The 27,443-nt window shown below is 48.5% G+C and overlaps 9 protein-coding genes across 9 annotated transcripts; 4 read left to right on the plus strand and 5 right to left on the minus strand.

The window, feature by feature from the left end:
* Positions 1-432: 432 nt before the first annotated feature.
* Positions 433-5,273, minus strand: ONS95_002903 (uncharacterized protein). Its single transcript, XM_058496187.1, has 4 exons — positions 5,236-5,273; positions 3,691-5,178; positions 3,316-3,640; positions 433-3,251 (listed from the first exon to the last, which is right to left on the minus strand). Exons 2-4 carry the CDS (start codon positions 3,817-3,819, stop codon positions 1,372-1,374), a joined length of 2,334 nt encoding a protein of 777 aa, XP_058353438.1. The 5' UTR covers positions 3,820-5,178; positions 5,236-5,273; the 3' UTR covers positions 433-1,371.
* Positions 5,274-5,460: 187 nt separating this feature from the next.
* ONS95_002904 (uncharacterized protein) lies at positions 5,461-6,086 on the plus strand (the record flags this gene model as incomplete). The annotated part of the gene is made up of 2 exons (XM_058496188.1): positions 5,461-5,637; positions 5,703-6,086. 2 exons carry the CDS (start codon positions 5,461-5,463, stop codon positions 6,084-6,086), a joined length of 561 nt encoding a protein of 186 aa, XP_058353439.1.
* Positions 6,087-12,407: 6,321 nt separating this feature from the next.
* Positions 12,408-12,760, plus strand: ONS95_002905 (uncharacterized protein; the record flags this gene model as incomplete). Its single annotated transcript, XM_058496189.1, has 2 exons — positions 12,408-12,619; positions 12,715-12,760. The coding sequence occupies 2 exons, from the start codon at positions 12,408-12,410 to the stop codon at positions 12,758-12,760; spliced, it is 258 nt and encodes an 85-aa protein (XP_058353440.1).
* A 53-nt stretch (positions 12,761-12,813) lies between these two features.
* Positions 12,814-13,307, plus strand: ONS95_002906 (uncharacterized protein; the record flags this gene model as incomplete). Its single annotated transcript, XM_058496190.1, has 2 exons — positions 12,814-12,931; positions 13,045-13,307. 2 exons carry the CDS (start codon positions 12,814-12,816, stop codon positions 13,305-13,307), a joined length of 381 nt encoding a protein of 126 aa, XP_058353441.1.
* Positions 13,308-13,543: 236 nt separating this feature from the next.
* Positions 13,544-16,402, minus strand: ONS95_002907 (uncharacterized protein). Its single transcript, XM_058496191.1, has 6 exons — positions 15,659-16,402; positions 14,764-15,544; positions 14,448-14,656; positions 14,169-14,370; positions 13,831-14,110; positions 13,544-13,747 (listed from the first exon to the last, which is right to left on the minus strand). The coding sequence occupies exons 2-6, from the start codon at positions 14,994-14,996 to the stop codon at positions 13,703-13,705; spliced, it is 969 nt and encodes a 322-aa protein (XP_058353442.1). The 5' UTR covers positions 14,997-15,544; positions 15,659-16,402; the 3' UTR covers positions 13,544-13,702.
* A 703-nt stretch (positions 16,403-17,105) lies between these two features.
* On the minus strand, positions 17,106-18,626 carry MAE1_3 (NAD-dependent malic enzyme, mitochondrial; the record flags this gene model as incomplete). Its single annotated transcript, XM_058496192.1, has 1 exon — positions 17,106-18,626. One exon carries the CDS (start codon positions 18,624-18,626, stop codon positions 17,106-17,108), a length of 1,521 nt encoding a protein of 506 aa, XP_058353443.1.
* Positions 18,627-20,347: 1,721 nt separating this feature from the next.
* On the minus strand, positions 20,348-21,372 carry ONS95_002909 (uncharacterized protein; the record flags this gene model as incomplete). Its single annotated transcript, XM_058496193.1, has 5 exons — positions 20,348-20,596; positions 20,650-20,843; positions 20,894-21,174; positions 21,234-21,255; positions 21,279-21,372. 5 exons carry the CDS (start codon positions 21,370-21,372, stop codon positions 20,348-20,350), a joined length of 840 nt encoding a protein of 279 aa, XP_058353444.1.
* Positions 21,373-23,327: 1,955 nt separating this feature from the next.
* Positions 23,328-24,059, minus strand: ONS95_002910 (uncharacterized protein; the record flags this gene model as incomplete). The annotated part of the gene is made up of 1 exon (XM_058496194.1): positions 23,328-24,059. One exon carries the CDS (start codon positions 24,057-24,059, stop codon positions 23,328-23,330), a length of 732 nt encoding a protein of 243 aa, XP_058353445.1.
* Positions 24,060-25,925: 1,866 nt separating this feature from the next.
* ONS95_002911 (uncharacterized protein) lies at positions 25,926-26,589 on the plus strand (the record flags this gene model as incomplete). Its single annotated transcript, XM_058496195.1, has 3 exons — positions 25,926-26,011; positions 26,128-26,235; positions 26,325-26,589. 3 exons carry the CDS (start codon positions 25,926-25,928, stop codon positions 26,587-26,589), a joined length of 459 nt encoding a protein of 152 aa, XP_058353446.1.
* Between the last annotated feature and the right edge of the window lie 854 nt (positions 26,590-27,443).

Consider the following 27,443-nt stretch of genomic DNA (forward strand, 5'->3'; position numbering starts at 1 on the left):
GGCAGGTAATGATTGTGCTTAGGATTGATTAGGAAAACGGGTGTCGGGCATGACTGGTGATGTAAGAGTCTTAGTGGCTGCTTTTTGGTGGATTTTGGAACACTTCGACTGAGAATCGAACGGATGATTCAGTAAATAGTTCCATGTAGCACTTTAGTAAAACCGCATAGCATCAATAATTAATGCAGAGACATCATCCAGTCAACGAAGTCTATCATGTATTCCTAGACCCGATTTGTTTGACTGGATATGAAACATAATCGTTGAGTATCTTCTCCAAATTATCTACGTACAGACCTCAGATGCCTCTTATAAATCCATAGCCCAGATCGAACAAAGAAGAGAGCCCAAGCTAGCCAATAGTCATATTCACGTATCGTACTATCACTTCACACAATGGATGCAGGAAGAAGCTAAGTAGTGTTTGTTGATATTTTTTCTTATTCTTATTCATGATGTTCTCAGTCGGATATCTGGATAGGTTTATATCTAGCCTCGATCTGTATCAAGACCATCCTATCCATCCAATTCAATTTCTACTATACAAGAACCAGTCCAAATTCCAGCACCAGCACCAGCACCTCGCATCCTCCCAAGCGGTGACCCAACCAATCGAAATTACACAACTTCAGAGAGCAAGCAAAGCAGGAATGGTATCAACTGCCGATAAACAGACCGGAACGGGTTTTAGCCCCTATTCCATTGAGACTGATGATGATAAATGAATACATAGATCGCCCAAGCGCCTGTAAATGTTGGTATCGAACAGCAACAACAGCAGTAAAATAACAATGCTGATAAAATATGTAGAAGTATATATATAGAAGAACCAAGAATACAATAATATGCATGCTTTATGCAGCAAAAAAGGTGTGTTTAATGAGAGTAGAGAAGGTAAAATGCAGTGGGCTCAGTAGCCAGCGAGGAGTAAAAAAAGTTGAACAATAGACAAAGTGTAAAAGGAGATACAAGAAAGTAGCAGTGTGCGCTATGCAGAGGGAAAACAAGCAAATAGACATTGCAGTTCAGGGTAACGTATTGTGGTCGTTCGTCCAAGTCGTGTGATATGTGGTTATCGTGTGATGTATAAATGTATGGTAGTAGCCGTTTCGTGAAGCATCAAGCATATCGAAATCGCAAGGAATGTAAGAATGTAGATAGTAAAATGACCCCTCCTCGCCATTGCATGAAACGTGTATATAGCAAGGCGAGATAGTGAAGGGCAGTTGATGTAATGTTGTGAAGTGTGTGTGTAAAGGAGCGTGAGTGCATTGAGCCGTAAGCCGTAAGCGTGCTGCAAGAAAAGTAAACAGATAAAGAAACTAGAAACCTTGCGTCGTGATCGATCCAAGCGTCAGGACTCATATCAATTCAATTCTTCAACTTCCCCGCGCTCCTCTGCTTATGCAATGCCATGCCCTCGAAGGCAACGGCATTCAGCAGCATTGGGAGCGGTGGCTCCTCTGCCTTCTGCTCCGCAACTGGCGTCGTGGCGTCAAGAGAAGGCTCTTCACCCATCCGCTTGATCTCATCCTCAACATCAGCCATCAAGGCAGAGATATCGCTATCAGCGTAGATGCGGATACTCTCCACGCAGCGCCGACTCATCCTCAATGGTGCCTCAGGAGAAGAGACCTTGACTTCCTCCACGACGCGCTCGAGACGTTCGGGTGACGATGACTTGGTAGGCGACCGAGGCGGCGTGTTAGGCGCGTGAGCCTGACTCGTAACCTGCGCCTTGACATTCTCACTACCAGCACCACCATTACCCAGCAACAAACCAATCGCCTCCTCGGACGTCGGCGACGATGCAGGGTTCATAAGCAGCGCCGCAGCAACATGCTCCAGCAGCTTCTGTCTGACTCTTGTACGTCTATTCTCGGCTTGCTCAAGCTTCGATACCCAGTCATCGATACTAGTATCTAGCTCGCTGAGGGCTTCTTCCTGCCTCAACATGCTTTCGTGACTGAAACGTGCCACGCGTGGACTGCGCAGGTAAGTACAGATGCGTTCGTGGAGGTTGCGGCGGCCGGAGCGGAGAGAGCGGTGGGTTTTGCGAAGGTATTCACAGCGCTCGTCGAGGGCGCGGAGTTCGCGTGAGAGACCCTCAACGTCTTTAGTGCAGAGGACTTGGAAGCGGGAAGCTTGGCCGATGGCCTGTTTGCGGAGGGTGGCAATCTCACTTGAAGGGAGATGCGTGTGAGCTGTGGTTGCGGAGTGCCCGGTTGGGAGGTGCTCGAAGGCGCGTTGTTCTTCGGAACGGTCCCTTGGGGAGTTAGTTGGGGATTGGGTTTGTGTCCGAGAGGGAGGGTTGCCTGTTGAGGCTGGTATGGAAGGCGAGCGTTTGGAACTGGAACGCTTGACGGGGGAGCCTTCAGATGGGGAACGCTTTTTGGGACGACCTCGGTCCATGATCGATGCTGAGCTCTCGGATTCATGTCTTCGGTGGCCCTTGAGGGTTGGTCCAACGGGGAATGATCGTTGGTGAGATAGCGAATGCTGGGCGGCATCTGATGAACTCTTAGTGTGGCACATGTGACCTAGAGTTGTGCTGCTTGTCACTGGGGAGCAAGACGTCCCGTTCCATGGTCTGGGTGATGAGCGGCCCTCAAGCGGGAATTGAGGATTTGGGAGAGGCTTCGGTGAGGAACGTCCTTCCTGCGGGAATTGAGGAAGAGCGAATGGAGTGTTGGGTGTGGTTGAAAGAGACGTTGCAGCAGTGGAGGCGGATAGCAAACTACTGGATGATCCTGACATGGGAGTATATGGCGAGGCCCGTGGGTGTGGGGAACCCTCCTTCATCCTCGCAGATTTGGGAGGAACATCTGGAGGTGTACCACAGCTTCCACTTCCCGAGCGCGAACGCATGCGGGAGTTAGATGATTGCCGCGTCAGTCTTTGGGATTGCGAGGAACTCGACTGTGGGATGACCAGCGGTGCCAGGGATTTGGGCGAGAGTGGCTGTTGCTTTGGCGAGGCGGATCGAGACTTGTTGCGAAAAGAGTATGAGGTTGGTGCTGGGAGCGGCTGGGAGGTATCTTCGTCGTCGAAAACCTGGCTGTCTAGCTGTATATTCGCTTGAGCCTGTCCATTACTTCCACTATCCGGGGATATAGCCATCTCAGCATTCTCATCCAATGCAGGTCCGGATATGCACGAGAGCATGCTTTCGCCAAACACATGCTGGCGCCAGCTGTTACCGGGTGCACTAATAGATCGTTCGTGCAGCGGTGGTCGGCCGGGTATCGTAGCTGAGACATTTAATCAGTTTCATGAAACAAAACCAGAACACCTCCATCTTCAAAGTTTACTCACGAGAATCCATGGCAACTTCCTGTACCGTTGTCATCGGACCAAGTTCCGTTGGCATACTTGGTTTCCGTCGACGGCTAAGAGGTTGCTCCTTTTGTTTCAGTCCGAGCCGTAAAGCGTTTGTCAGTAAGGACCGGTCCTTCTCATTCGTTCCACTTTGTCCCATCGTTGTCGATTGTGACGACTCTGTATCCCCATTCTTCTGTCCTGCAGCTATCGACAGCTTCTCCTTTGCCGCCGGAAATAGTTGGTACTTTCGAGGCTCTGTTGGTTGATGCATCCTCCACACATACTTCTCAGAGTCATCGTTAGATGGAGTATCGATTGTCTGTGTAAGTTTCAGTGAACGTGTCCGACGAAGATGTTGCGCGAACATACTGCTGGTGATGCTTCTTTGGGAGAATGCGGTGATAGCTCTCTGGCTATATAATTGTTCAGCCCCAAGCTGCTTGGTGGTCCCACCATTAAATCCGCAATATGAGCCATGGACGTTTCACAGGCTACCATCAGCTGGGCCTGTCTTCTCCAGTGCAGGATCTCCACAAAAGGAAAGATGGAAAGGTAATGCACTCGTAATTAGGTATCCTGACGAACTGCTCCACAGACGTAGGAGGGGGATATTATGATTCAGATAAGAATTGGAATTTGAAATAGTCAGCAGGATCCTACATCAAGATTGCATGAACAGGAATACCGATATACTTAAGGACGAGTGAAGCAACATGGACGGACCCCGGACCATGAGAGCGATTTGACTATCTTAACACCAAATCCCTACATCACATAAGAAACGATGCAGCAGGGATGGTTCCTCCACCAGCTCAACCATGGTGCTGTTTGCAGAGCACCCACTCATGAACGCTGTGGCGTCCGAGACACCGCAGTCAGCTTTTTCCTGTCTCTCGAGTGTCCCCTCTGGACTGGCCCCTCGACCCTAGTAACTGAGGCGTTATGATGGAGGGGTGGTGAGAGGTGCTGCGGGCTGGGATGCAGAATGAAACCGCTTGAGCCCACGACAGGCAAGTTTGCTCCGAGATCAGCCAGGGTCAGAGTGCACCGTGCAGACCAGAAGCTGTGGAACGGTGATTACGGACCAGGCTATGGGAGGTACGAACTCGGGTACTTCTCCTGCATACGGCAAGTTTCTACTGGCCGGTGTAGCAGTGAGGTACCCTCGTACCGCAGTACTCGAGCACTTGAAGCACGTTGTTTTGACATCCCTGACTCCTTAAACGATGTCGGCTAATATCTGGGACCACTGGCTTGGCTGCAAACTCTGTTTGTTGAGTTTAATTCTGAGGGCATGGTGGTGCTTGTGCAAATCCCGTGTGGGCTGCTGGATACGGGGTATAATTGGCCCTCAGAGGGAGACAGCTGTAGGGGGAGGCCTTCCATGACTTGCACGGACGTTGCTTTTGGGTTGCATCCTGACGAGCGAAATTGCTAGTATGTGGGGGCAGTCTGTGCTTTGCTGGGTGCTGGTGCTGATGCTCGCCTCCCTGAGCCCCTCGGTTACACCACCACAACACCAGATCCAGCCAGCCCTCGAGCATCAATGTCATCAGCAACTCTATCGACGATCGGGTTGACTTTGGGAGAAGTGAAGCATAAAGGAACCACAATCATAGCACATTTGCATGAGAAGTCCGAATTAATCAATTTCATAGCAGATCTTAATCATTCGGTCGATCTCCGAGCAAACTGCCGGACACTCCAGGAAGGAGTTGTTGTGGGTGCCGGTTGATTCAAACGGGAGGCGTTTGTGTGAGGTGCTTGTATCTATCTACCTGGTCCTGCTTTGCTTCTTCTTTGTGGCAAGAAAATGAGACTTGTAGGAAGCTCAGAGGATTGACTTTAACTTCTTGACTCAGAAGTACAGACTGCGTCAGTTGAGAGTTTTTGGTTCGAAGACTTTCAGCTCACCTGAGTGACGTGACCTTCGATCCCAAGTAGGTTTCCAACTAAGGCAAGTCATCAAGTCAGAAGAATCATGCACGCACGCCATAGGACAAACAACAGTGGTTTCGAATCATCGTGCTATCGTCACAATCGATAACACCCGCCTCGCCCGCCAGATCATTTATACTAACACTTTAGATGAAAAGTGATTAGTAGGGTTTGCACTTACAGTTCATTGTCAACAAAACCATGGTAGTAGGGTCCTCCCGAACTCTGGCATCCATATCGTGGCAAACGAAGAAAGTCGAGACCATGATCGCCCATATGTCCAAATCATCAGAACCCTTCTTCTTCATGCATCAGATTCCGACTTCCCAGCTTGAGGGCGGGGTATTCACCCATTACGGCATTAAAGCCGGGTTGAAAGTCTGTGCGAATACAGGCATCGTTGACTTTTGCGCTAACACGTTCAACCGACTATTCTCAAACAGCACAAGTCTCGAGTGGCTGGAATTCCCGTTTCACCGCACGATCCAGCATGTTCGGCGTACTATTCATACTGGGAGGTTTTCCCGCTGTTCCTCGAAACGACGTCCTTCCCATCGAGTGCTCGAGCAGTCCTACGGACTCGAGACTCCAACCAGCCAGCCAGCTTATTTATCACCAACTGGAAAGTTGTCCTGCTACGAGTCGCCGACTACCAAAGCTATGATCGTATACACTCGCCCGACTCACCTAAACCTCCAGCCAGTGCAGAAGAACTCTCGAATTGGCCTTCTCTCCCGGTCGCCTTGCCCCACGCCGTTCATCCGGCTGCAGTCTCGAAGATCCTATCACAATCCCCGGGGTTCCATGCGTTTGGGCCCAGATCATGACCAGCCGTGACCAGGGCTGAAGACTCTGGTACGGGAGGAGGCCAGAATAGAAACCATGGCCAAACGAAACTAAACGCAGCCTCAATATCGGCAAGCCAGCCCGCAGCTTTTCGATTAGACAGCGGCAGAGCCTTCTGAAAGATGCATCGAATGCTTATGACAGTTAGCCAAGTGCACCGGCTTGCTTGGACATTTTTGGCTACTTTTTAGAGCATTTCTACGAAGTTCTCCTGAATCCTCCAGACGACGGGCGTTGAGCTCAAGCAAGTGGCCCGCTTCGCTATGGTCCTGCCAAGCCTGCCCGCTGCAGTCAATCAACGGGCCACATCACCGAGCTCTTGTTTCACGGCCCAGATGTAAGCTTGTTCTGGAGGTTAAATCCCTCCACATTGCTCCCTGTGGCAGGCACCAGCACGATGGGAGCTTGATAAGCTGCTTCACGATAGTAGACCCTCGCGGTGGAGAGCTTCATCTAATCCTTCTGGCATCAACCCTCGATTGCGGGTGATCTCTCGGTAGCAGCGGGGCAGCGAGCATTGCAGAAGGACAAGGGACAAGGACCGTGTGAAGTCGTGAAGCTGTGCTCTCTCCTGTGCTCCTTTTCGAACTGAGCTTTGTCCAGCACCGAGTCAACTGCTGCATAGTCAATTTACCCGTACCAAGCCCCGGAGCCGCATGCACAATATTATCGCAAATCTTCTCGTTCTATTTCAGGCAAGACAACATGATCAGGTTTGATTTGTTTCCTGCAAGACATACCAGATTTCAATACGTAGCTGCACATCTTATGCAGCACGGAGAATTTAGCCTTGCACAAATTCTACGTGTCACCGTAGCTCACACAGCACAGAGAAACAAATCTTCCGACCTGCCTCACGTTGCCGGGAACACTCCAACAAAACGTTCAGTCTCTTGTCAAGTGAAAGAAGTGCCGGCCTAGCTCCACATCGCTACACATGTTCCTGCAAGTCGAGACATGAGGGGTCAGTCACTCCTCTCAGTGTTCTCCAGCTCACCACGTTCAGATGGTCGCACGGATCTCTCCCCTATCCTATCCCCCGAGATCTTACCTGGATTGCACAGGAACTTGCCCTCAAATGCAACGATCTCCGTGGATTCCTTTCCGCTTCCTGGACTCGAACGTACGATTTCTATTTTATCCTTGCTATGCCCGCGTGCTACAAAGTCACCTTCACGAGTCCAGATTGAGTTTCTCGACGTGACGGGTGCGCTGATCCCATTCTGTCAGTGCGGCTCTGCTTTTGTGTTTTCGCGAGATAGCCGTCGTAAAAGTGGAAGAAGGTTTACGGCCTCTTTTCCTAACTGAGCTGTGGATTTGCAGCTTTAGGCGGGCAAGCTTTTCTTGCTGTATAAGGTTATATTTTCTTAAATTTCTTTCCCACTTTTCTCTGTGCAAAATCTAAGGGTCTTCATTCTGACTCGCTCGAACTCTGAAAGCTGGGGCCGACCAAAGATCGTGTTGGTGGTCCACAGTCTCGAGACGAGGCTGTTCCACCACTGAAATTGGCCGCGGAGGCGAGCCCGGTGCAACATGACTTAAGTTTGTGCGTACCCTAAAATTCTCCGTAGTCCTATATCGGCTCAACCATAAGCAATATTGGCCGTTCAATATGAGTCGATCATTTGTTGATCCCACCGGGTGTCAAACGTGCACAGAACTCTTTGGTCTTTATCTGAACTTCTGATCAATATGTGTGCATATGCAAGTATTGTGCACGAAGCACAGGAAAAGGAGTGCAGCATCATGGATTACACCATGCCCTTTATTCCTTGTGAGCCGGTCGCTTCACGAATCATCGCTTGCCAGAAATGCAACTTTGGTACAAGTCACGCAGGCCTGGTGGACCATGGCGCAGCAAGTCTATGTGATTCAGTGCGATCATAGGTCCGCCCACATACCGAGCACAAATGTTCCCCTCCCTAGCCAACCATATCCTACCTCTGTTCCATAGCCCTATATCAGAGCCCAGGTATAGGGCAGTTTGATATTGATAGTGGGATCGAAGCCTAGGATTGATCCATATCTAAACTGGAGATCTTATTGGTGCCCAGCCAACTGTTCGGAAATCCGAAACTCTATTCCTCACGATGGTTGCGTTTGGTGAGTAGCTTTCCGACTCGTGGTTGACATCTCCCGAAACTTTCTTGAGTGGTTACAAATTTTCGGAATGTCCGTTACGCTACAACTCTGGCAGACAAAGTCTTGGAATGGAGACTCGATATTTCATACTTGATCACTGCCCGCGGCTTTGGGGAGATACTGCATGACTCTGTTCCACTATCGTACAGGAATTCCACCTCACAAAGACCTGGTTTCTGGATTCTGTTCGGTCATCCCGTTCATGCCCGCTGGTGGAGCAAAGATTGGATACAATTCTCCAATTCTTGCCTCGATTTTTCCTGCGACAGATAATCCCAGACAATTGCAGAATCGCGAGCATCAAACTCCCGATCACGCAACAGCACCTGGAAACATTGAGTTCGTCCCAAGTTTCATTCTCTCTATCTGAAGGCCTGAAGAATCCGTCAGACTGAATTACAAACATAAACCAAGGATTTCAAACAAAACCAAACTTCTCAGTCCAGGTCTGAACCCAAGGGTCCCCTCATTGGGAAAGCCCATGTTTTAATGACCTCCACCGACACCCGCGTAGCCGTTTTTTGTCTCACAGTAATCTGGAACCCCATAAGTAATCTATTCTTAAACCCCGCCCGACCCCAGAGTCCGGCTTACCCCTCCCTATATCAGAACCCTTAAGTTTTGTTCTCATCAGCTCCGATAATTCATCTTATAGTTTCCAGGCATGAAGTTGCTCATCACGGAATCCATTGTCAAGCAGGAAGTAGGATTCGCACGACCCCGCATCTGCTGTGATTTTCTCGTATGGTAGAGGCTGGAAACAAGAGTGATCCTAGCATTTTCCAGCCAGTGAAGAACCGTGAGCAACTACAAGAGTCCCTGGCCGTGTTTCTTCGGTCTCTAACCAAACCCGGACATCACCGCCGCCAAACCACCCCAGAAAACGGGAGAATACAACCCTGTTCCCGTACAAGCTTGTAACTGCTCGCACAAGGTGTGATAGCGCTGTGTGTTGACATGTTGGCAGAACTGCCATCCATCCCCTATTATTCCCTCCCGCCATGTGCGAAACTAAACTTTGTTTTTTACTTTTTTGGGCCTCTACAGTAGTACTGTAGCACTGTAGCAAACGGCGGCAGTCTGCCGACAAGGTCAGCCCAAGATAAGCGTTCCTCACCAAAGGATTTGAGACAACGCTACCAGCCGCTGTCATTGCACGGGGGAAGCCTATCCAGCTGGCCCGTTTCACTTCCTTCCAGAACACCTTCTCCGAATACCGTCAACCTACTCAAGCCACCAACTATCCACAAAATCCTTCTCTCTCACTCCCTTTCGTTTCGTCCCATGTCCAGACTTTTGTTTCGCCGGATCCGCTTCCACGCGAATAAAAGGAGAATTTATGCACTTCGTGGCTTTTTTTCCCTTTCTCTTGGGACTCGGTTAGCCGGGGATTATGTGCTGCAGGGGCGCGACTGTGAAACGTCGATGTGCAGGGCAGTGCATTGGGATGAAAATGCCCGAAGCGAGCCCACGTGATGCGACCCTGTGTAATTAATTATCCACACACCAAAAAGGACTGCTGCACAGAACTACTTTTATATTACAAAAATATTAATAAAACATAAAACAGCAAGACTATAGTAATATTATAGCGCTGCTTCTTTTGAATAAAAAAACACTATTCTTATGATTTTTGGTCTGTAGTTGACGTTTTAATCGGACGATCAAAACAGGGTCTTTAGCAGGATTTCGACGTTCTCGGTTGTATGGTGTGCGGATAATTGCGTACACCGGGAGATTGGTAGGGAAGTGGGGATTCTCCTTACCTACGCAGTATACACCAGGTTGTTTATTTGGTATCAGTTGTGGGGTGAGGTGTGATCGTTCTTTTTAATATATCCTCAATGCTTGTCTTTAGGCGTTGTGACGGTGATGGTTCGGTTGCTCGGGTGCGATAAGATGCCTCCTTTTTCGTATCTGAGACCCTGAAATTGAGATTACGACCCTAATTTCAATGCGGATGATGTGCAGTAGGTCTTGATAGCACGGAAAGTACCCGTTCATGCTAACATACGAACGTATATCTAAATGAATGTCTCGGGACTTGACTGTGACCTCACGCGGCTGTAATTTATGCTTCGTCCGAAGGTCTCTGTTGCAATGGCCCCTTTTCTCCCCTTCTTGAGTACATCAAATCCTGCTCACATGTGCGAACAAATCTCACCCCGTGGCCTGTAGGTAGCAACAATGTCCCCTCGATCAGGTGGCGCAGCCACTGTCTGCTGCAATCCATTTCTGATGTTCTGTTCTCCATCTTTTAAGCGGAAGTCCGCGTGAGACATCCTTCGCACAAATCCCATTCTCCTCCCTAATTTCTCGTCCAAAGGATTCTTGTCTATCTTGCCCTGGATGTTATCTACAGATTTCTAAGGGCGGCTTTTGTCGGAATCAAGCCCGGAAGGAACGGAGCAGGAGTGACAGTCTTGCATCTGCTGGCGTAGCTCCATGTCTGCCTGGACTTGTTTAACCTCGATGTCTCAATCTGAGTGTGTGTCTGAAGGATAGTGGCAGAGTAGTCGATACTGCTCCTTATCAAACTCAGGAACTTTTAATCTCATCAACGTTCCACAAACCGCTCTAGTACTTTTCATTGCTATTTTCTCACTTATCGTTCATTGTCGGCAGACTATCGACGTCTTGCAAGTAAAGTACCTGTAAAGCAAATCTTGAAAGTCTTCTAATCCAGCAAATAAAAAGTTTCCTACAGCAACACGACACTCTGCATTGATAACACGAGCCTTTCGGACGAGCTAGCAGCAAGTGTTGACATTTATGTGATTCTCTCGGTTAATTCCTTCATGGATGCGTTCAAGCCAGCACGAAATTACTCGACGGCATGCCAAACGAAGATGCTTTAGTTCATGGTACAATGAGTATCAGTTCACTTTAGTGTCTGGAAATATAATAGCGCATTGTCAATTCAAGGATTCTTCGCCTCTGACAGCTTGATGGTCCGAGGTGTGGTCTACAATTGGATCTTGCCCTCTTCATCAGAACACTCCCTGTGCTACTTAGGACACTGTCAGAATTTAAGAAAATCTCAGCGATAGCATCTTTCCATTGTATGTATACAGCTTGCATATGATATCAGCTGCACATACTTCAGACATTTGATCCAATTAGATCTGGATGTGGTTTCGCGAAGTGTCGATGTTCGGCCATTTCCAAATGGGCAACCATTCGATGAGACTCGAAAATATGAGTCGAAAAGCCGCTGTTCCTTCCAGATTATAGGTTTCAAAACTATATATCACTAGTGGGCATTAAATTAGACAGCAGCTGGAATCCAGGTACAAGCAAGAACGGGGTTGCCTGATAATGCAGTTCCCACGGCGGGTGAATTTCTGGCTTTATCTGCCTGGATACCTCGAAGAGCATTTGTAGACTGCTAGATTGTACCTGCTGGAAAATCGCAGCTTCATGACCAGCTCCCTTGTCCTAATCTCTTCGATGTTCTTGTGATAGCATCGGATCATGATCCGCTACCTCCCCATGTCATCTTATCTCACTTTCCCTTTTTCTCAAATAATAACAATGCCATTCAACTCTGATCTGCAGCGCCGCAAATACTGGCGCTGCATTAGTCTCTGCAGTTAGTATTGAATTGACATACCTGACTAGGTCATCTTTTCAAATCAGCAGAATCAATCAATTGGAGAGACGACTTGTTTCACGTTTACCATCCACTTTGAGAAGATTCCTAGATTGACCTGTCTCCCATGCCTGAATTTAGGTGTTAATATTGTTACAATCTAAAATCTCAAAGCCTAGAGAAAAGTTACAGATCAGAAATGCTCTCCTCCAACCACGGGTTCCCTGGCCAGCGAAGTGATGCGGAGTCTGGACATCCATACTCGAATGAGTCTCTCAGCACAAGTAGTGCCCGATACCCTTTTTACTCTTAAATAGTGAAAGACATCTTTCCATGTAAAGCGTGAGTAGGGGAGTGAAGTCAAAAGCTACGCAATCTGTCAATCTCGATGATCAGCAGCTCATCTAGCGTGGGAACTAACAACCAATCAAAACAACACACAATCACGTTCAGCCACAGCACTTCACCGTCAACATTCAAACCTCAACAATTGCAGAATTCAAACCACCTCCCATAAACTCACACTAAGGAAACAAGTCACCACGATATCACTGCCTCCATCTAAGCCATGACCTTCCGCACCGAGCCAGCGTTATACGCTGACCTTGACACCCTCTTCGACATCTACATCGAAGCCTCGGCCTCACATCCTCTCTCCCCATTCCTCTACAATGACCTAGCTTACCAAGAAAAACGTAGTTTCGAGTCCGGTGGCCCAAAGAAAGTATTCCTAAAGCACCCAGGGGTGAAATACCACAAGATGGTCGAGGTGGAAACTGGGTGCGTATTGCCAGCCTTGCCAGCCTTGCGAGTCCTCCATCAATCCACTGCCAGAAGCATACTGTTTGGACAATGAAAATTAATGTGGGGGATAGTCAGGAAATCGATGTTGAGCTGATCTGGGGACCAGGCAAATCGTAGCCTGGTCTCGCTGGCACTTTCCCCGCACTTTGAAAGAGGAGGAGAGAGGAAAGATGGATCCAGATTATTTCGACGATATACCTGCAGGAGCAAATGTAGCACTGTTAAAGGAGTGGTTTGACAAGCTTGAAGAGGTAGAGACCAAGTGTATTGATCGTGAAAATGGATTTTGTATGTCTCCCTCACTCCATTATTTCGGGCATCGTACTCTCTCTCTGTTGTTGTTGCCACCTCTGTTTGCATTCCGAGGATACCTTTTTTCTTTACTCACTGATTATAACAAGTCATGAATTACCTCGCTGTACTTCCAGCGTATCAACGTCTCGGTCTTGGGAGACATTTACTTGATATCGGGCTCAGTGAAGCCGATAAGTTGGGGGCGGGCATCTTCTTGGTTGCCACAGAGATGGGCGCAGGACTGTACAAGAAAGCGGAAATTGAAGAGGTCGAAAGATTTGGTATCGACGTAGAACCTTGGGGCGGAGAGGGAAAGGCGGTGTTCAGGAGTATGAAGAGAGAAGCTGTAGCGAAATCACCAGAGACGTGAGAAATGTCAAAGTCGCAAATATGGATCTCTGGCATCTCACACATTCTGAAGCACCCTTCAACCTTGTATTGAACAACTTTGATCATATTTCTAGTAATGCATAGCTCTTTTGTGATAAAACTTGAGTGAATACGGAAAATGGGAAGTCGCTAAACTACCCGATGTGGTACCAAGTCAACAAACGAAATCGCGGCAGTCGTCACTTGCGACTGACAGGGAATCCAAAAAGATGCATGCATCCATAATTGAGGTAGTTCCAATTGGTATCTAGACTCTACAGTGAATATACTGAAAAAGACCATGCAGTGATACAAGCCATAACGCCGTCCGTACTCCAATGGTCCAGTGCCCATTCTTCCCTTTACCCAGGAGACAGTCTCGCCATAACTCTATACTCACCACAATAGACTCTTCGGATCCTTAGTATTGACAAAGGTATACTGTAACAATAGTCAGCACCATCCATCAACCTCTCAACCCTCCTCTCCCTTCTCAACAAACAAAAAAAGAATAAGAAACTCACCTCTGCCAACCTCGGCATCCCATCAGAAAGCCCCAACGTAACGGCCAACAAATTAGGTTCCGTCCAAGCAGGCCTAATACCCCTCTCCTCCATCGCCTCCCACCAATCCAGAAATTGACCCAGCGTATACGGCTCCGTCCTCTGAAATGCGTTGCCGAATAGGTGGATTTCCATGAGCATCTGCCCGATCGGAAAAGCTTGCGTCAGCGAAGCAGTGTGTTTGATGAGGGAGGTCATCGTTGCGAACTCGGCGAACTCGACGTCGATTTTGAGGATATCGCTAATTAGAGGACACTGTTTAGCTCAAGTAAATGAGGGGAGGAGACGTGAGTGCTTACATATAGGTATGTCCATTCTTCACCATCAGATCTTGTACCGTGTAGAATGGGGGTGTAGCGGATTTATCCGTCGTTCCTGCAATTCCAGCTTTCATGAAATGTGTCCGACTAGCATACTCATCCGTGATGGCTGGGCCGAATGCCTCGACCGAGAAATCGTATCCCCAGATCTCGCAGTTTGTACGTTCTAGCATTTCCTGCTCTACAATTTATCACAAATTAGCTCCCCATTCGATCTGTGGGAATGAAACAGAACTCTTGAGGAAGAGGGATATCTACCAAAACTCGACTCATTCTGCACACCAAACGAGTACACAATGCAAGGCCGCGATTTCTTCTCGTACCGACTCATTCCACACACCCATTTCCCACCATCACCCATTCGCCCGATCCTCTCCACTTCATATGGACAGTTCCACGATGCGGGGACAAGATCCCATACCGAATATGGAAAGCTGAAATACGTTACTGAGTCTTTTGCTGGGAAGCTACATTGGGAGCACTCGAATCAGCCCATTTCGTTCCAATTGCGCAGCAAAATCCATCTTTTTGTGGAATACATGGGAAAGTAGTGTAGTGGTAATGCAAAACTCACAATCCCATCTCCCCAAACTTCTCTCTAACCTCATGCCTCTGCCTCACCGTCTTCATCCACAGCACCTCACTCTTCGCCATAATACTCTTCACACTCCCCCTCGTAAGCGCACCCGAGATATTCGAGGAAACGCCAGCCAATCCATCGGGAGCGCTGAAATGCGTGAGAAGCACGATGAGGAAGAAGGCCGCGCTGGAGGAGAGGAAGATCTGGAATGTGTTGAGGCGTAACATCGTGTGTCGTAGGAATTACTGAATATTTCTTTTTTAAATTCGATGGATGTTCAGTCTCGGTGTGAGAAAATTCTTAATAGAAAGCCCGGAGGAGAGAGTTCAGATAAAGTTCAGATGAAGGAAAGTTTGTTATGCTGGAGGTGTTACTGTCAAACGAGCGATGGATGCTCTCCCTTGACAGGGGCGGACAAAGATAAAGGCAAAGGCAAAGATACAAGTCCGAAACTAATATAATCAACAGACAAAAGTACCAAACAGAAAATAAGTGTCAATCTAAGAGCCACCTGCAGCGCAATTCAAATATCATTCAACCTCCACAAGAGTCATGTGACGCGCCGAATGCAACGCGTCGAGGTCGATCACCAGCTTAAGTAGTCTTGTATGCGACTCGAGCTGCACCAGATATACATGCCAAGGACGAATCGAGCAATGCACATTCCTCCCAAGAATGCTAGACTGCACATGCCAAACGATTTCTGGATACGGAAGCGAAGGGACACAAGATCCGAATGGTCATGTCTTAGTTGCTGGAATGTAAATCTTTAGAACTATTGCATGTATTACTGTAGTTCACCCAAAACTAAACAGACAGTAGCAGTTTTATGAACATGCCAGAATTCGAAAAACCCATGTTCGCGAGACCAGAAAGTTCGGCGACATACCAGAGCAAAGCTGACCCGCCATTGAAAAAGTCAAGAACGTTCCAGAATAACTGCTACAGTACGACACTCAATCTATTTCCAGCCCATTTTCTGGAACCGTGCAGCCAGCATTCTGCATTCTAAGTCCAATCGAAACAAAATCCCTTCAAACCTCCAACCAACCAATCGTACGCCCACCCACAGTCCCACCTTTTTCCAGAAACATCAAAGAAACAAGCCACTCAGCCAACCAGCCAACCAGCCAAACAGCCAAACAGATCCTCAAATCCTAGTCTACCTACAGTAAGAGCAATGTTTTAAAATCTGAAATTCGAATCTAGTTGGTGCACGCCTCGCACGCATCGCTGCGTGTTGTGTAGTGAGTGCTAGCCCCGAAACGGCGAGGTGTTTCACATTCAGCCTGTTTGAATCGTCGAGTGTGTGGCGTTGAGGCTTGGAAGTTTGAAGCGAGACAGACGACACAGACAGACGACTTTGTTACAGTTGAAGAGGAAGGAAAGAGGAAGCGAGCGACCGACAGTGGCGAGTGTGTTTGTTTGTTTTGGGAGTGGAGTGGAGTGGAGTGAACTGCGATTTTGGGGAGGGGAGATTTTGAAATCCCGATGCTGGTGTTGGATACTGATGCTTGATGTTTGTGAATGTGGAGGATTGGGAAGGAGAAAGCTTCACTGTGGAAAGGGATGAGTGGATGCGGTTTGTTGGATGTTGCGTGAAACAATTGCTTGTTCGAGAAAGTTGGTTTTCAGGGTACATAAACAATTATTATATATCATGCACACTTCGAAGAATGAGATTTAAGCATAATTATATCAAAACGCCGCGAAGAACTGTATATGATCTCATATTGATATTCCATTCCCATGTTATTAATCTCTCTATAACTGACTGCTAAATGCTTCCCTTCATGCCCCGAATCTATATGCTATTACTTTGAATCCAATTCTATGTGGGTATCATGTCTAAGTCTAAGTCTAATGTCTGTCCCATCTAGTCTATTCTTTTGTTGCGTGAGTAAGCTACTGTAGCTACATGTACTGTAGTCTTGGGGACTCTACGGTTTTTTTTCTTGTCTGTCTGGTCTTTAGCTAGATAGATATACTCTTCCCCCTCTCTCTCTTCATCCTTCTCCTGCTCGTTCCCAAGCCCACCTGTCTAGAATCAAAAACAAAAATGAATTGTGTGCAGCGTTCCTGCGCTCGTACGTACTGTATGAATTATCGAGGGTGTTGTGTTTCGGTAGCGACAGGAAGACCCCCACGTGGTGGCCTGCGCTGCCTCCCTTTCCCTTCGCTCGTCCCAGTCCCCGTCCCAATACCAGTGCCAATCCGTGTGCCCAGTGTCCTATCCGATCCAATCTAATTCCGTCTCTTCCCATCCCATCCTTTTCCTTCCCATCCCATTGTCCCATGTTCCAACCTCCCGTCTATTGTCTATGCCGATGACAGATTTAATGGGCATCTTCATCACGTCCAGGCCAGCAGATCATATGACCGAAGAAGGCCTTGATATGGCAGAAGAAGACCAAGAGCCAGGAGAAAAAGAGCACGGCCGCCATACCCGTTCCGACGAGTAGGATGGCGGGACTGTCGAGCCTCTCGCCGATCTTGATGGTGGCGATGGTGAAACCGACGTTAGGGAAGACTTTGGCGTACCAGTTGAGATGGAAGTCGTTGTGTGGGATACCGTCGATCATGGCGATGAAAGCCATGACGAAGAACCAGAATGCAAGAACCCAGAGGAAGATGGCCATGGTGAGTGCCATGATGGAGAACAGGTCTGAGATGAGAGCTTGGTTGGCAACGCCCTGAAGCTTTGTGTAGCCATCGAAGATCTTGGTGACTTGTAAGTCTTGAGCCATGTTGATGAAAGCGAGAGAAGTGAAAGCGGGTGGACCGACGGCGATGAACATTGCTGGACGGGAGAGGTAGGCTGGAATGCCGGATGTGAGGAGACGTCCAAAGTAGAGAGGGTACATGAAGATTGCCATGAAGAAACCGAAGCCTTGATATGAAAGGCCGGCGACGAGCATTGGGTAGGCGTGCTCAGGTGGTTGTGTCCTTGCGATTGCACCTGCGAGAGTTCCGACCAGCATGGCAGGGAACATGGGAAGGACCCAACCGGGTAGAACATTGGTGATCTTGAGTTGTTGGTTGACGAAAATGATCTGATAGTAAATGATGACATGAAGTGTTGCACAGATGGTGTAAATCCAGAAAGCAATGCGTAGAGCTTCGATCAGCCATGGACCTGTGTTGGGAATACCGTAAGCGACGGTGTTTGTTATCATGGTGGCACATGAGAGCCAGAAAGTGGCGCTGAAGACACCCTCGTGGAAGTTGGTGAAGGCCCTCGTGAAGATTTCGGGATAGATTATGAAGCGAGCGACCATAGCAGTGGTAACGCAAGTAAAGAAGAAGATATTCAGAAGAAACATGAAAGTGCCGAGTCCAGTAAGTCCAGAGAAACGATTTGGAACAACAGAAAGAGTCAAAGCAGTTCCTCCAGTCGCCATCGTGAAAGCATACCACCCGAATGTGAAATGCTTCAGACGTTCCTTCAGTGTATGAGGCCCGGCGGATATGCCGTGATGGTCATCGTGGTGGTTGTCGGCTGGCTTGGCCTCGATGTCAATCTTCTCGCCCTTGTAGTCGTTGAAGCGATTGGGGTCCTTTTCCATATCGTTGTATTCATTGTTGAATGAGCCAGGTTGCTGTCCCACCATTGGGCGGGAGATCTGAGGATATGACATAGTGTTGGAAAGTCCTGATGGTCCATGAGTTGGAGATGCAGACCGGCTGGCGAAAGGTGGTGGAGGAGGAAGAGGAGGAGCAGAAGTCTTTGTTTTGAAGTACTCAAGAGTGGCTTCGATGCTACCGCGAATTCTGGTATCCCTCCTGTCGTCGCGGAGCACAGCCTTCTTGTATTGAACGAGGTCGTCGATGGGATTAGGGCCGGCCTGATAAGACATAGTGAAAAAATGAGCACCGCTGGGCAGAAAATTATAAGAGGGGAATCATCGCATGATTAAGACGTCGTTGGGAGTGGCAGGAATGGACCCATTAGATATCAATAGCAACCGACCTGTCCACCTCACGGCCATCACGCAGTCTGATGAATCACACTCAAAACAATGTCAGAGGGATACTCATGGTTCTGAGCACTTAGTGGGTCTGTTTTGAATGACATATAACAGCCAAGTTAGGATGCAAACGCTGAAGAGCCTCAAGATCGAGCCCTAAAATGGAAGCTCAAAGATAACGGACATGGGTCGATGTACGCAAGGTCTTGTGGCAGACTTCCTATTGGCCTTCTGAGTGGCGACAGTGCTGCCAAGATGCGCAAGGAGTGTTTCTCTCGTTTGCTCCCGTTAGAGAAATTGGCTTTTGCAGTGCTCGAAATAGGACCAGTATCCACTCGAAGGGGCGTGCGCGAGGCTGCGAAGCTCTCGGCCAAGGCTGGGCAGTCAAGCGACGGTCAATACCCATGCACTGTGGATGTCACTGAACAGCAGCACCCTGCCACAGCCTGTGGGAAGTATCGATTGGAGCCGCAAAGTGGCAGAGGACGGTGGAGCCAGCTTCGAAGGCTTTGTATACCAAGCCCTGGGCATATGTTCGTGGGGGCGTTGATCGACCGGTACTCGCGGGTAGCGTGTGTCGTATGCGTGGGTCTTCCTTGGCCATCACCAAAACCACCTCAATCCGACTCTCTCCGACTCTCTCAGACTCTGCTGTCCCCCACCTGTCATCGGGCCAAGAGATATACTCACATGCAACTGGTTTGGAGTTGAACACCAGTGGATCTCTTCATGGCTCGCACCGTCGCCGTCGAGGACTGATAAGACATATTGGGCAAGGCCCGACCCACTTGAGTCTAGATGTATAATTACAAAGGCACGTATAGCCAGGGGATTGTTCCATAGATCTGGCAGATCTTCCTCAGTAAGGCAGGCAAAGAGATCGCCCAGCACTGTGAAGCTGACAAGAGATCGAGGTCGTGCTTGCTGTTCCAAAATAGCACTTCGCTTCCGCCAACCGCTTCGAATTCTCATGTTGTGGCCAAGAACAAAGATAACAAGCAGCCGCAGCATGTTTGTTTCATTGCCTAACCGCCCAGAGGTGGTAACGGTCTCGACAGCGAGTTTGAGCATCTCGCAATGAAGCTCCTAGGGTTCCACAACTCGATCGCAAGGAAGACGCAATGTCGTCGTAATCTATCGTCATAAAACAAATACCACTCCTCATCTCTTGCACTCGCAAAAAATGAGACTTTCCGTTCTTCAAGACACAATCGGGCATCAACTGACCCCCTTTCCACTGAGAATGATCGGAAATCTCGCTCGGGAGTACGCGGACCCACGAGGACCCACGCAGACAGATGGGATCTGACAGTCGAGCGCTGCACGGACAGAAACGTAGATAAAGACCAAATTCCAACCTAACTTCCATTTTTTTAAATCATTATTGAAAAAATGCAAGGAAGAACAATCCTGCCTGTGCTCTTAAAACCCCGAGATCTCGGGCAGAATCAATAAGCTCATACCACTGGCATGGCAATTTCCTTCTGCAACCTCATAGAACTCATCTTCAAATTCCTCCATCTTCAACTGTCTCAGCGTCAAACCAAAAGACAAAACGACTGCAGTTCAAGATAAGAATATGCCGATGCTTGGAAGTGCCTCATCAAGAATCACAGCCAAGTGTTCTTGTTCTCCTGGATAAAGGTATCAAGGTTCTTGGGGGGTCGGCCCGTGAGTTGCTCCACAACGTCGTTTGTCATCGCCTCGCTTCCACCGGCAGTTTTAGATTCGAGCCAGGTCATGAACCCGGCTGCTGCTGGCGGAAACCCAATCTTTATGTAGTGCTGGACGTTCTGATCCTGATCGAGTCGAACATGCACGATTTCTCGTCCAAGAGCTTTGCTGAATTTGGCTGCAGCCTGCAGGGACGTCAGTATGATCTGACAGATTTGACTAAAGTGCAGATGCGCACCTCATCATAGGTCAATAGTTCTGGTCCTAAAACCCTGACTGTCTCGCCAGGCACTTTCGCAGAGGTGAGCGCATGAACTGCCACGGCGGCAAAATCCTCAGCACTGACGAAGGATATCTTTCCGTCCCCGCAGGCAGTGTAGATTTTGCCTTCGTCCTTGATCGTGGCGGGGTACTGCCACTCAGAAAAGTTCTCTGCAAGTCTGTCAACCTCAAGAAACTATGCTATAAATAATTGGCTTTACCCATAAGCCAAGTGGATCGGAGCACGCAATATTCAACACCGATCTGATCCAAGTGTTCCCAGATCTTGCCAAATACTGGACTTCCTTTCTCAGCAGTGGTCCCTGCAAACAGAACGAATCTCTTGACACCGTGTTTCCGTACGGCATAATCAACGAAGGCGTTGGCTGGTGTAGCTGGATCCTCATTCTCCGGGATGACAATATAGAGTGCCGTTACCTCTTCTCCCTTGATAGATGGATGCTGAAATGGATTCTCATATGTCGATTCGTCGAGCCAGTCACTGGGGAGGAGTTAGTCAAGGGGCCAGAGAAGTCTTTCCACCATGCACGTGATACGTACAACTTGGCGACTGGCAGAGCGTCTGAAATCCGGTGTCGCCCTTACGAGACGTCATGATGAAAGGGATCTTTGCATCTTTGAGGATACGAGCCATTCGGATGGAGGTCTTGCCCTTGCCGCCCGTGAGTAGGATTGCCATTTCTAATGATTGGGTTGAGGTTGAACTTGAAGGTAAAACTTGTGAGAACTTGTCGAGGTGATGTGTTGAATGTGGCTTTCCTCGATGATTCAATGAGTTAATTGTCTGTTATATAGTTCCCTCTTGTCCAGGCTCGGGATTGGTGGCGTTCGGCCTGAATGTTTTCCCCGCGGACAAAACAGAAAATCGTCCCATAATCCGGCTCCCGCCTCCATCGACTTATGAAGCATGTACGAATGGAGCGGTCATACCTGGAAGACATTCGAACCAGCCAATGGGCAAGTGTGCTGTCACTGTCTTGTCGAGACTTATCTGCGCAAAATCCGAAGTGATGTCGAGAAATCACGTGAGCGGAGCGACTGAAGTTTTTGCTTCTTTTGATACCAGCATGCGTGGTACCTATTATCCTGCATTGCCGCTCGCCACCTGCAAGGGAGGTGATGAGCCTTTGTAATCCGCATCGTTAGAACTTGCTTCCAAGACAAATGACAGATGTATATGATTTCGTGGGATCAACCGGGTCAAGGCTTGGAACAGTGTGACCTGTCTTCATGCTTGATCAGTCTTGTGGTCGGTATAGACGCGTAAGTAGTTGAAGAGAGATAGTCCGAGAGAAGTATCTCCATAGAGCCTGGTGGCCAAGGGATACTCATCCATGAGTAGGGTCAGCGCCGCAGAGCTAGCCAACGCGCTGTGGTGTCTCGACTCCATCGTGGAACCGAATGTCGCGTCCTTGCTCGTACATGGATTCCGTGGTAGTAGTGTTGATGGATTCAAAGCAGAGAGTGAGTTTAAATATCGAGGAGAGGGACGTGATGGACGTCAACTAGGTATGTACGAGGAAGGACAGAAATAGATGAGGGAGGGCAGGAAGTATTAAGGTCAAGTCGCCCTTCCTCCTCGTACCATACCAAGACACTAGCGCCAATCTGTAACCGGGGTTAGTGTGTCCCCCACACATTTCCTTCTCTCTCCAGGTTTCATGGTCCGATCTTCACACAATTCTTAAACAACACGAGCGAGCCATCCAAAGTCGGTTCGAGACAACTTTAAATAACTCTTTCTGCGCAGCTGGAAGTCTGCTAATTTTAGGAGTATATCTTCATAACGACAGAACAGTTTTTTCGTGCTCTTGTTCTTTGTTTTCGGAGAGAAAGTGAGGATTCGACAAGTACCAAGACGTTTCATATGTTGTGATGCCTAGCTATTTGACACCTTGGATTCGATTGACATGACATGATATCGACTGTTGCCAAGGGATTGGTCCAGATTAACTTTTCTGCCAATGCGTGTGAAGGCTTGGAGATTCCGGTTTCTCGGAGGTCTTTCGAGCCCGGATTGCGATGGACTGAGTGAACACCTTGAAGGTAGAAGTTCATAAACTGATATTATTAGCAGGCTTCAGTTACAAATTGGAGATAAGTAGACCTGGTTGGCGGTGCTTGATGCTGGAAGTCAACTTTACACGAGTTTCTTGGAACCTCTCAGGGGCTCGCTTGCGCAGCCTGGGATTTTCTTGGCACGACATCTTGGAGTCCGAAAACTCCACGTCAGCTGCTCCATCGCGGACACAGAGTGGCCAGATTATTCGATTACTCTGACAAAGAAGAGAAGAGAGCTCTTGGAACGCGTTTCAATTCAACCCGAAGAAAGCATGTGTGAGAGAAAAAAAGGCCTTCGCTAAACGCCCGCTTCCTAGTTGCTGCAAAATCTTACAGTCTGTGGAGATGTCTGACCAAAAGAGCGCAAAAGAAATACCATTTTGTCTGCCTCATCCTTCAAATCAATGACCGGACACCGATTGCCACGAAGTATCAGAACAAACATACAGAAACTAGGCTCCGACCAACTGCCAACACGACCTCTCGCCGCCATGCCGCCTTCGAGTCAACTCCTGAAGTCAACTCCTATGCTTTCTGACTCTACCGTCCAGAATCAACTCCTGAAATCAACTCCTACGCTTTCAAACCATACCCACGCCGCAGATCCTTCCTCTCCAACTCCAACTCCCCATCCTGCATCTCCATCACCGCCGTAATATCCGGCTCATTCTTCACCACCCAATGAACCACCTGCCTCAACCTCCCACCATCACACCTCCTCCCCAACTCCCCCTCATCCACCCCCCTCCCCACCAGAATCCTCCTCACCTCCTCCCAAACAACCGGATCATTCGTCTCATGCGCCGCCAAAACAGCCAAACTCCTCCTCTCACCCGCCCTCTCCCCCCTCACCTCCTCCACCAACAGCCTCTCCACCATCCCTAACACAGGCTCCTGTCTCCCTAATGGCGAAAGTCCTAGACTCTCAACGAACATCTTGATATCGCTTACAGCGAGCTTGAGGTCTCGCTTAAGTGTTTTGAATGAGGTGCGTTTGCGGCTATAGCGGAACCAGCGCGTCCAGGCTGACATGCAGGACCGCTTCATGCTATCCTGAATATCACAAAGCGTGTTTCCCAAGCTGTCAACAATCCCCAGCCATTCTCTCCTGCGGTCGTGACATCGCTGTCTAAGGATAGAGAAGGGATTCTTGGCTTGTTTTTCAAGCTCATTGAGGAGCTGGCTGAGAAATTGTAGGTTTGCTTGTAAGTCGAGGTATTTCTTTGGGGCAGTGCGCGTGCCGGTGAGGATGTTGGAGACGAGTTGGTTGGCGGCGTGGAAGTCTTCGGTGCTGAAATCGGGCATTTTGGTGAATCCCAGAGTGGTGGTGGTAGTATTTGTCAGTTGATAGGTAATTTGAAGTCAGCCAGATCTTGTTTGATCTGGTTTTGATACACTGACACTGGCAGCCTGCCTGCCTATCTCGATAAAATCAAAATATCGCAAACAAGAAACAGCCTGCTGTCATGTCAGGAAAAAAAAAAAAAAAAAAAAAAAGCGCATTACAAAACAGAAAGAAAAAAAAAGAAAAAAAAAAACAGCACTCCGACGACTTTCAAGTCTGTAAGAGTATGAGTAAACTCTCATCGGATCCACCGGGGAGTTTTTCTGACATCAGCCACTGAGATATCGCGATATCGCGATATCACAGGACGGATTTTCAAAGTCTGCTTACGCGGCTTTCGGACGCTCGGTGTAGCAACGGTGAGCGGTATGGGGTCTCCTACTCATCATGATGTAGAGAGAAGTTTAGTTGTCTTACTGGATGGCTGATATTGTATGGTTGGTGAGTATATTGTGGAAGTGAAGGAGCGGAGATAAAGAGAACACAGAATGTAGGTAGAAGAATGTTGACGGAACAGATAAAGTCACGTTTCCCAGACTCAAATACCTACCTACCTAGGTATCTTCTATTTCTTCGTGGCATACCTACATACCTTCCAGGAGAACCGAATCTGATCTATCGTAGGCAAGGTACGTTGCTCGCCCAAAAATTCCATAATCCTTTCAATGCAGAAGGAATCGTCTTTGGATTATCCAAGGACGAGCGTCTCACTGTTCCTCCCTCAAGTAGGTAGACAGTCAAGTTCTGGAAGTTGAGCAACACACGATGGTAATTGAAGGAATCCGATTTCGCCTTTTGAGGTAGGTAGCCGAAATTACGAATGCGGTCAACAATACCCTTTTTCATCACACACAAACACACGCACTGTATTCCGCAATTCAATTCAACCGCATTGTAACACCAAAAGACTGAGCCTCAATTCATTCGCGTTATTCCAAATATCACCACGTGGTCAACAAACACTCTCCCCTCCCATCAAAAACAAATCAATCGTCCAAGGTCCTCAGCCACACCAGACGGGTCATCGCCATCGCCATCGCCATCACCATCACCGGCAGTCAGTCAGTCATGCCCATATCATGATGTCAGCCGAGGAACATCCCCGTCATGCCAATGGAATAAGGTTACCGCCCAAGCCCAACGCCACCATCTGCTCTACTGTACAGTAGTATTCTAAAATCCAGCCCTGCTAACTGGCTGCGATGCCCGTCAAACTCTGGAGATAAACAATTCGCCAATGCAGTCCGTCGCATCTAGTTATGACGGCGTCGTATTTGATATCAAAAAAGTGGATAGCTCTCAGCCACAATCGCAGCTTCGCACCACAGTTTACAGGGTCGGTTTCGCTACCTACCTACCCCGCCAAGCAGAATCAGCTTCCAAGTTCACCCCCAAGCATTGCCAAGCATTGGCCGCCCCGCCGTTTTGGGAGGCAGTGTCGTCAACGTGATGTGGTAACCAGGCTGTTGTGTCCCCCTCCGTATGCGATGCTCCGCTCGGGAGAGCTTAGCCGGCACTGGGCACTGCTCACTGCTAGGCTGGGGGTGGAATTTCGCAGCTCGTCATTCCATAGATACAAAACAAGGTCATATCCCCACCCCACCTCCACCTCGTCCGACGTCTCTTTGTTTGCACCTACATAGTCGTACTTGACATTGGATTTTTTTCTCGACCTGAAACTTGAACCTGCATCTGCATCTTTCAAACCCAAAACTGAAAATCCAAAACTCAATTTGTTCTGTGCTTCAGAAAAGATATTTGGGTATTAGCAACAACAGCTCTATCAGAAGCATCGACATCAGAAGCAGCTACAACAAAAAATAATCATGATTCTCCCAAGAGGCGTACAGCTCCCCAGAGCAGAAGACGCTCTCAACCTCGTCGCTCGTCAGATTAATTATGGTCGTCGATGGTAAGATCACTGACTCTCAATCAAACATCCCTCTTTCCTCTCACTCAATTCATTGCCTCACCTTTCCCATTTCTCTACCTATACTATCCACGCAAACTAACAATATCAATCAACAGCAACCCAGCGTATCAAAACTGCCGCCGCACATCATTCAGCCGTTGGGGACGATGGGTCCTAGCTGGAATCCTCATCTTCATGGGCATTCTACTTCTCTTCCTCGTCCTGTAAGTTACACCCTTTACCCTCCCCCTCCCCCTTCACCTCCCCCTCCCTCCCATCTAACAACCCAACTAACCTCCCTCTGCCCCCACAGATGCTGTTCCAAGCGCCGCAAGCGCCGCGCCGCCCTCCGCGCAACACCCATGACTGCTCCACCCCCAGCAGGCCACGGCGGACCCTACAACAACAACTCCGCCGGCTACAACGCAGGCTACAACAACGGCGGATACAACCCGAGCCAGCAGTACGCGCCTCCGGCTGGTGCGCCGCCGCCTCAATACGGGAATGCAGGGTATAATAATGATTATTATGGGCAGCAGAATGGGGTTGCGCAGCCGCAGAATGCGTATGTTAAATAAGGGATGGGAGAGAGAAAGCAGAGGGGTGGGTGGTGGATGGAGGGATGGGGGATATGATATGCAATTCAATGATTTCGATTGGAAGGGAAGGGAAGGGAAGGCGTTACGGGTTGGGGACAATGTGTAAATCTGATTTTGAAATTGAGACCGGACCGGACCGAGTAGAGGAGAGTAGAGGGGAGGAGAGGAGAGGGGAAATTGTATGATATACAATGTAATGTAAAGATACAACGCGATGCGATGCAAATCCAATTACAACAAATTCCTTTATCAAAACTCAATTTTTCCCTTGAATGAAGCCCATTCTGGGCCTGCCTGCCTTCACTTTCACTGACTTCTTCAGAGGGTCTTGATCATACGTACCCTTCCATTAGTGTTAACGCAACCCCCTTTCAGCCTTTTCAAGGGAGTCTTCGTCCTTTATCTGAAGATCGTTTTATCTTTATCTTTATTTTTAGGTGCTATGCAGAACGGAATAGCAAGTTATACGCAAAGTCGTGTGGTGCGAATTGGGATATTCCTCTCTTTTTTTCTTTTTGCAGAATCTCTCCTCTCCCGATATTGAATTCCCAACTTGTTCGTTTGCAGTTGAGAGGTTCAATCGAGAATCAGTGAAGTCGATTTCTGACGTCATGGCCTGCTCGTTCGTCTTTCTCTTTGAGTCTTGAGATTTTTGGCCTTCCTCAGATAGATAGACCTCTATCCATGGAATGAGATGTTCATCCATACATGTCTACAAACCTGCGACCGTTGAAAATCAACGCGCTCAGTATCAGAAGTCTTGGGTTAAATAAAGCACAGCTGCGTGTCCGTCCTTTTCCTTGAAGCAATCGTGGGGAGTTGATTCGGTCCTG

This window comes from Cadophora gregata (assembly GCF_030347475.1).
Source record: "Cadophora gregata isolate MNR1 chromosome Unknown scaffold_12, whole genome shotgun sequence".
NCBI lineage: Eukaryota > Fungi > Ascomycota > Leotiomycetes > Helotiales > Ploettnerulaceae > Cadophora > Cadophora gregata.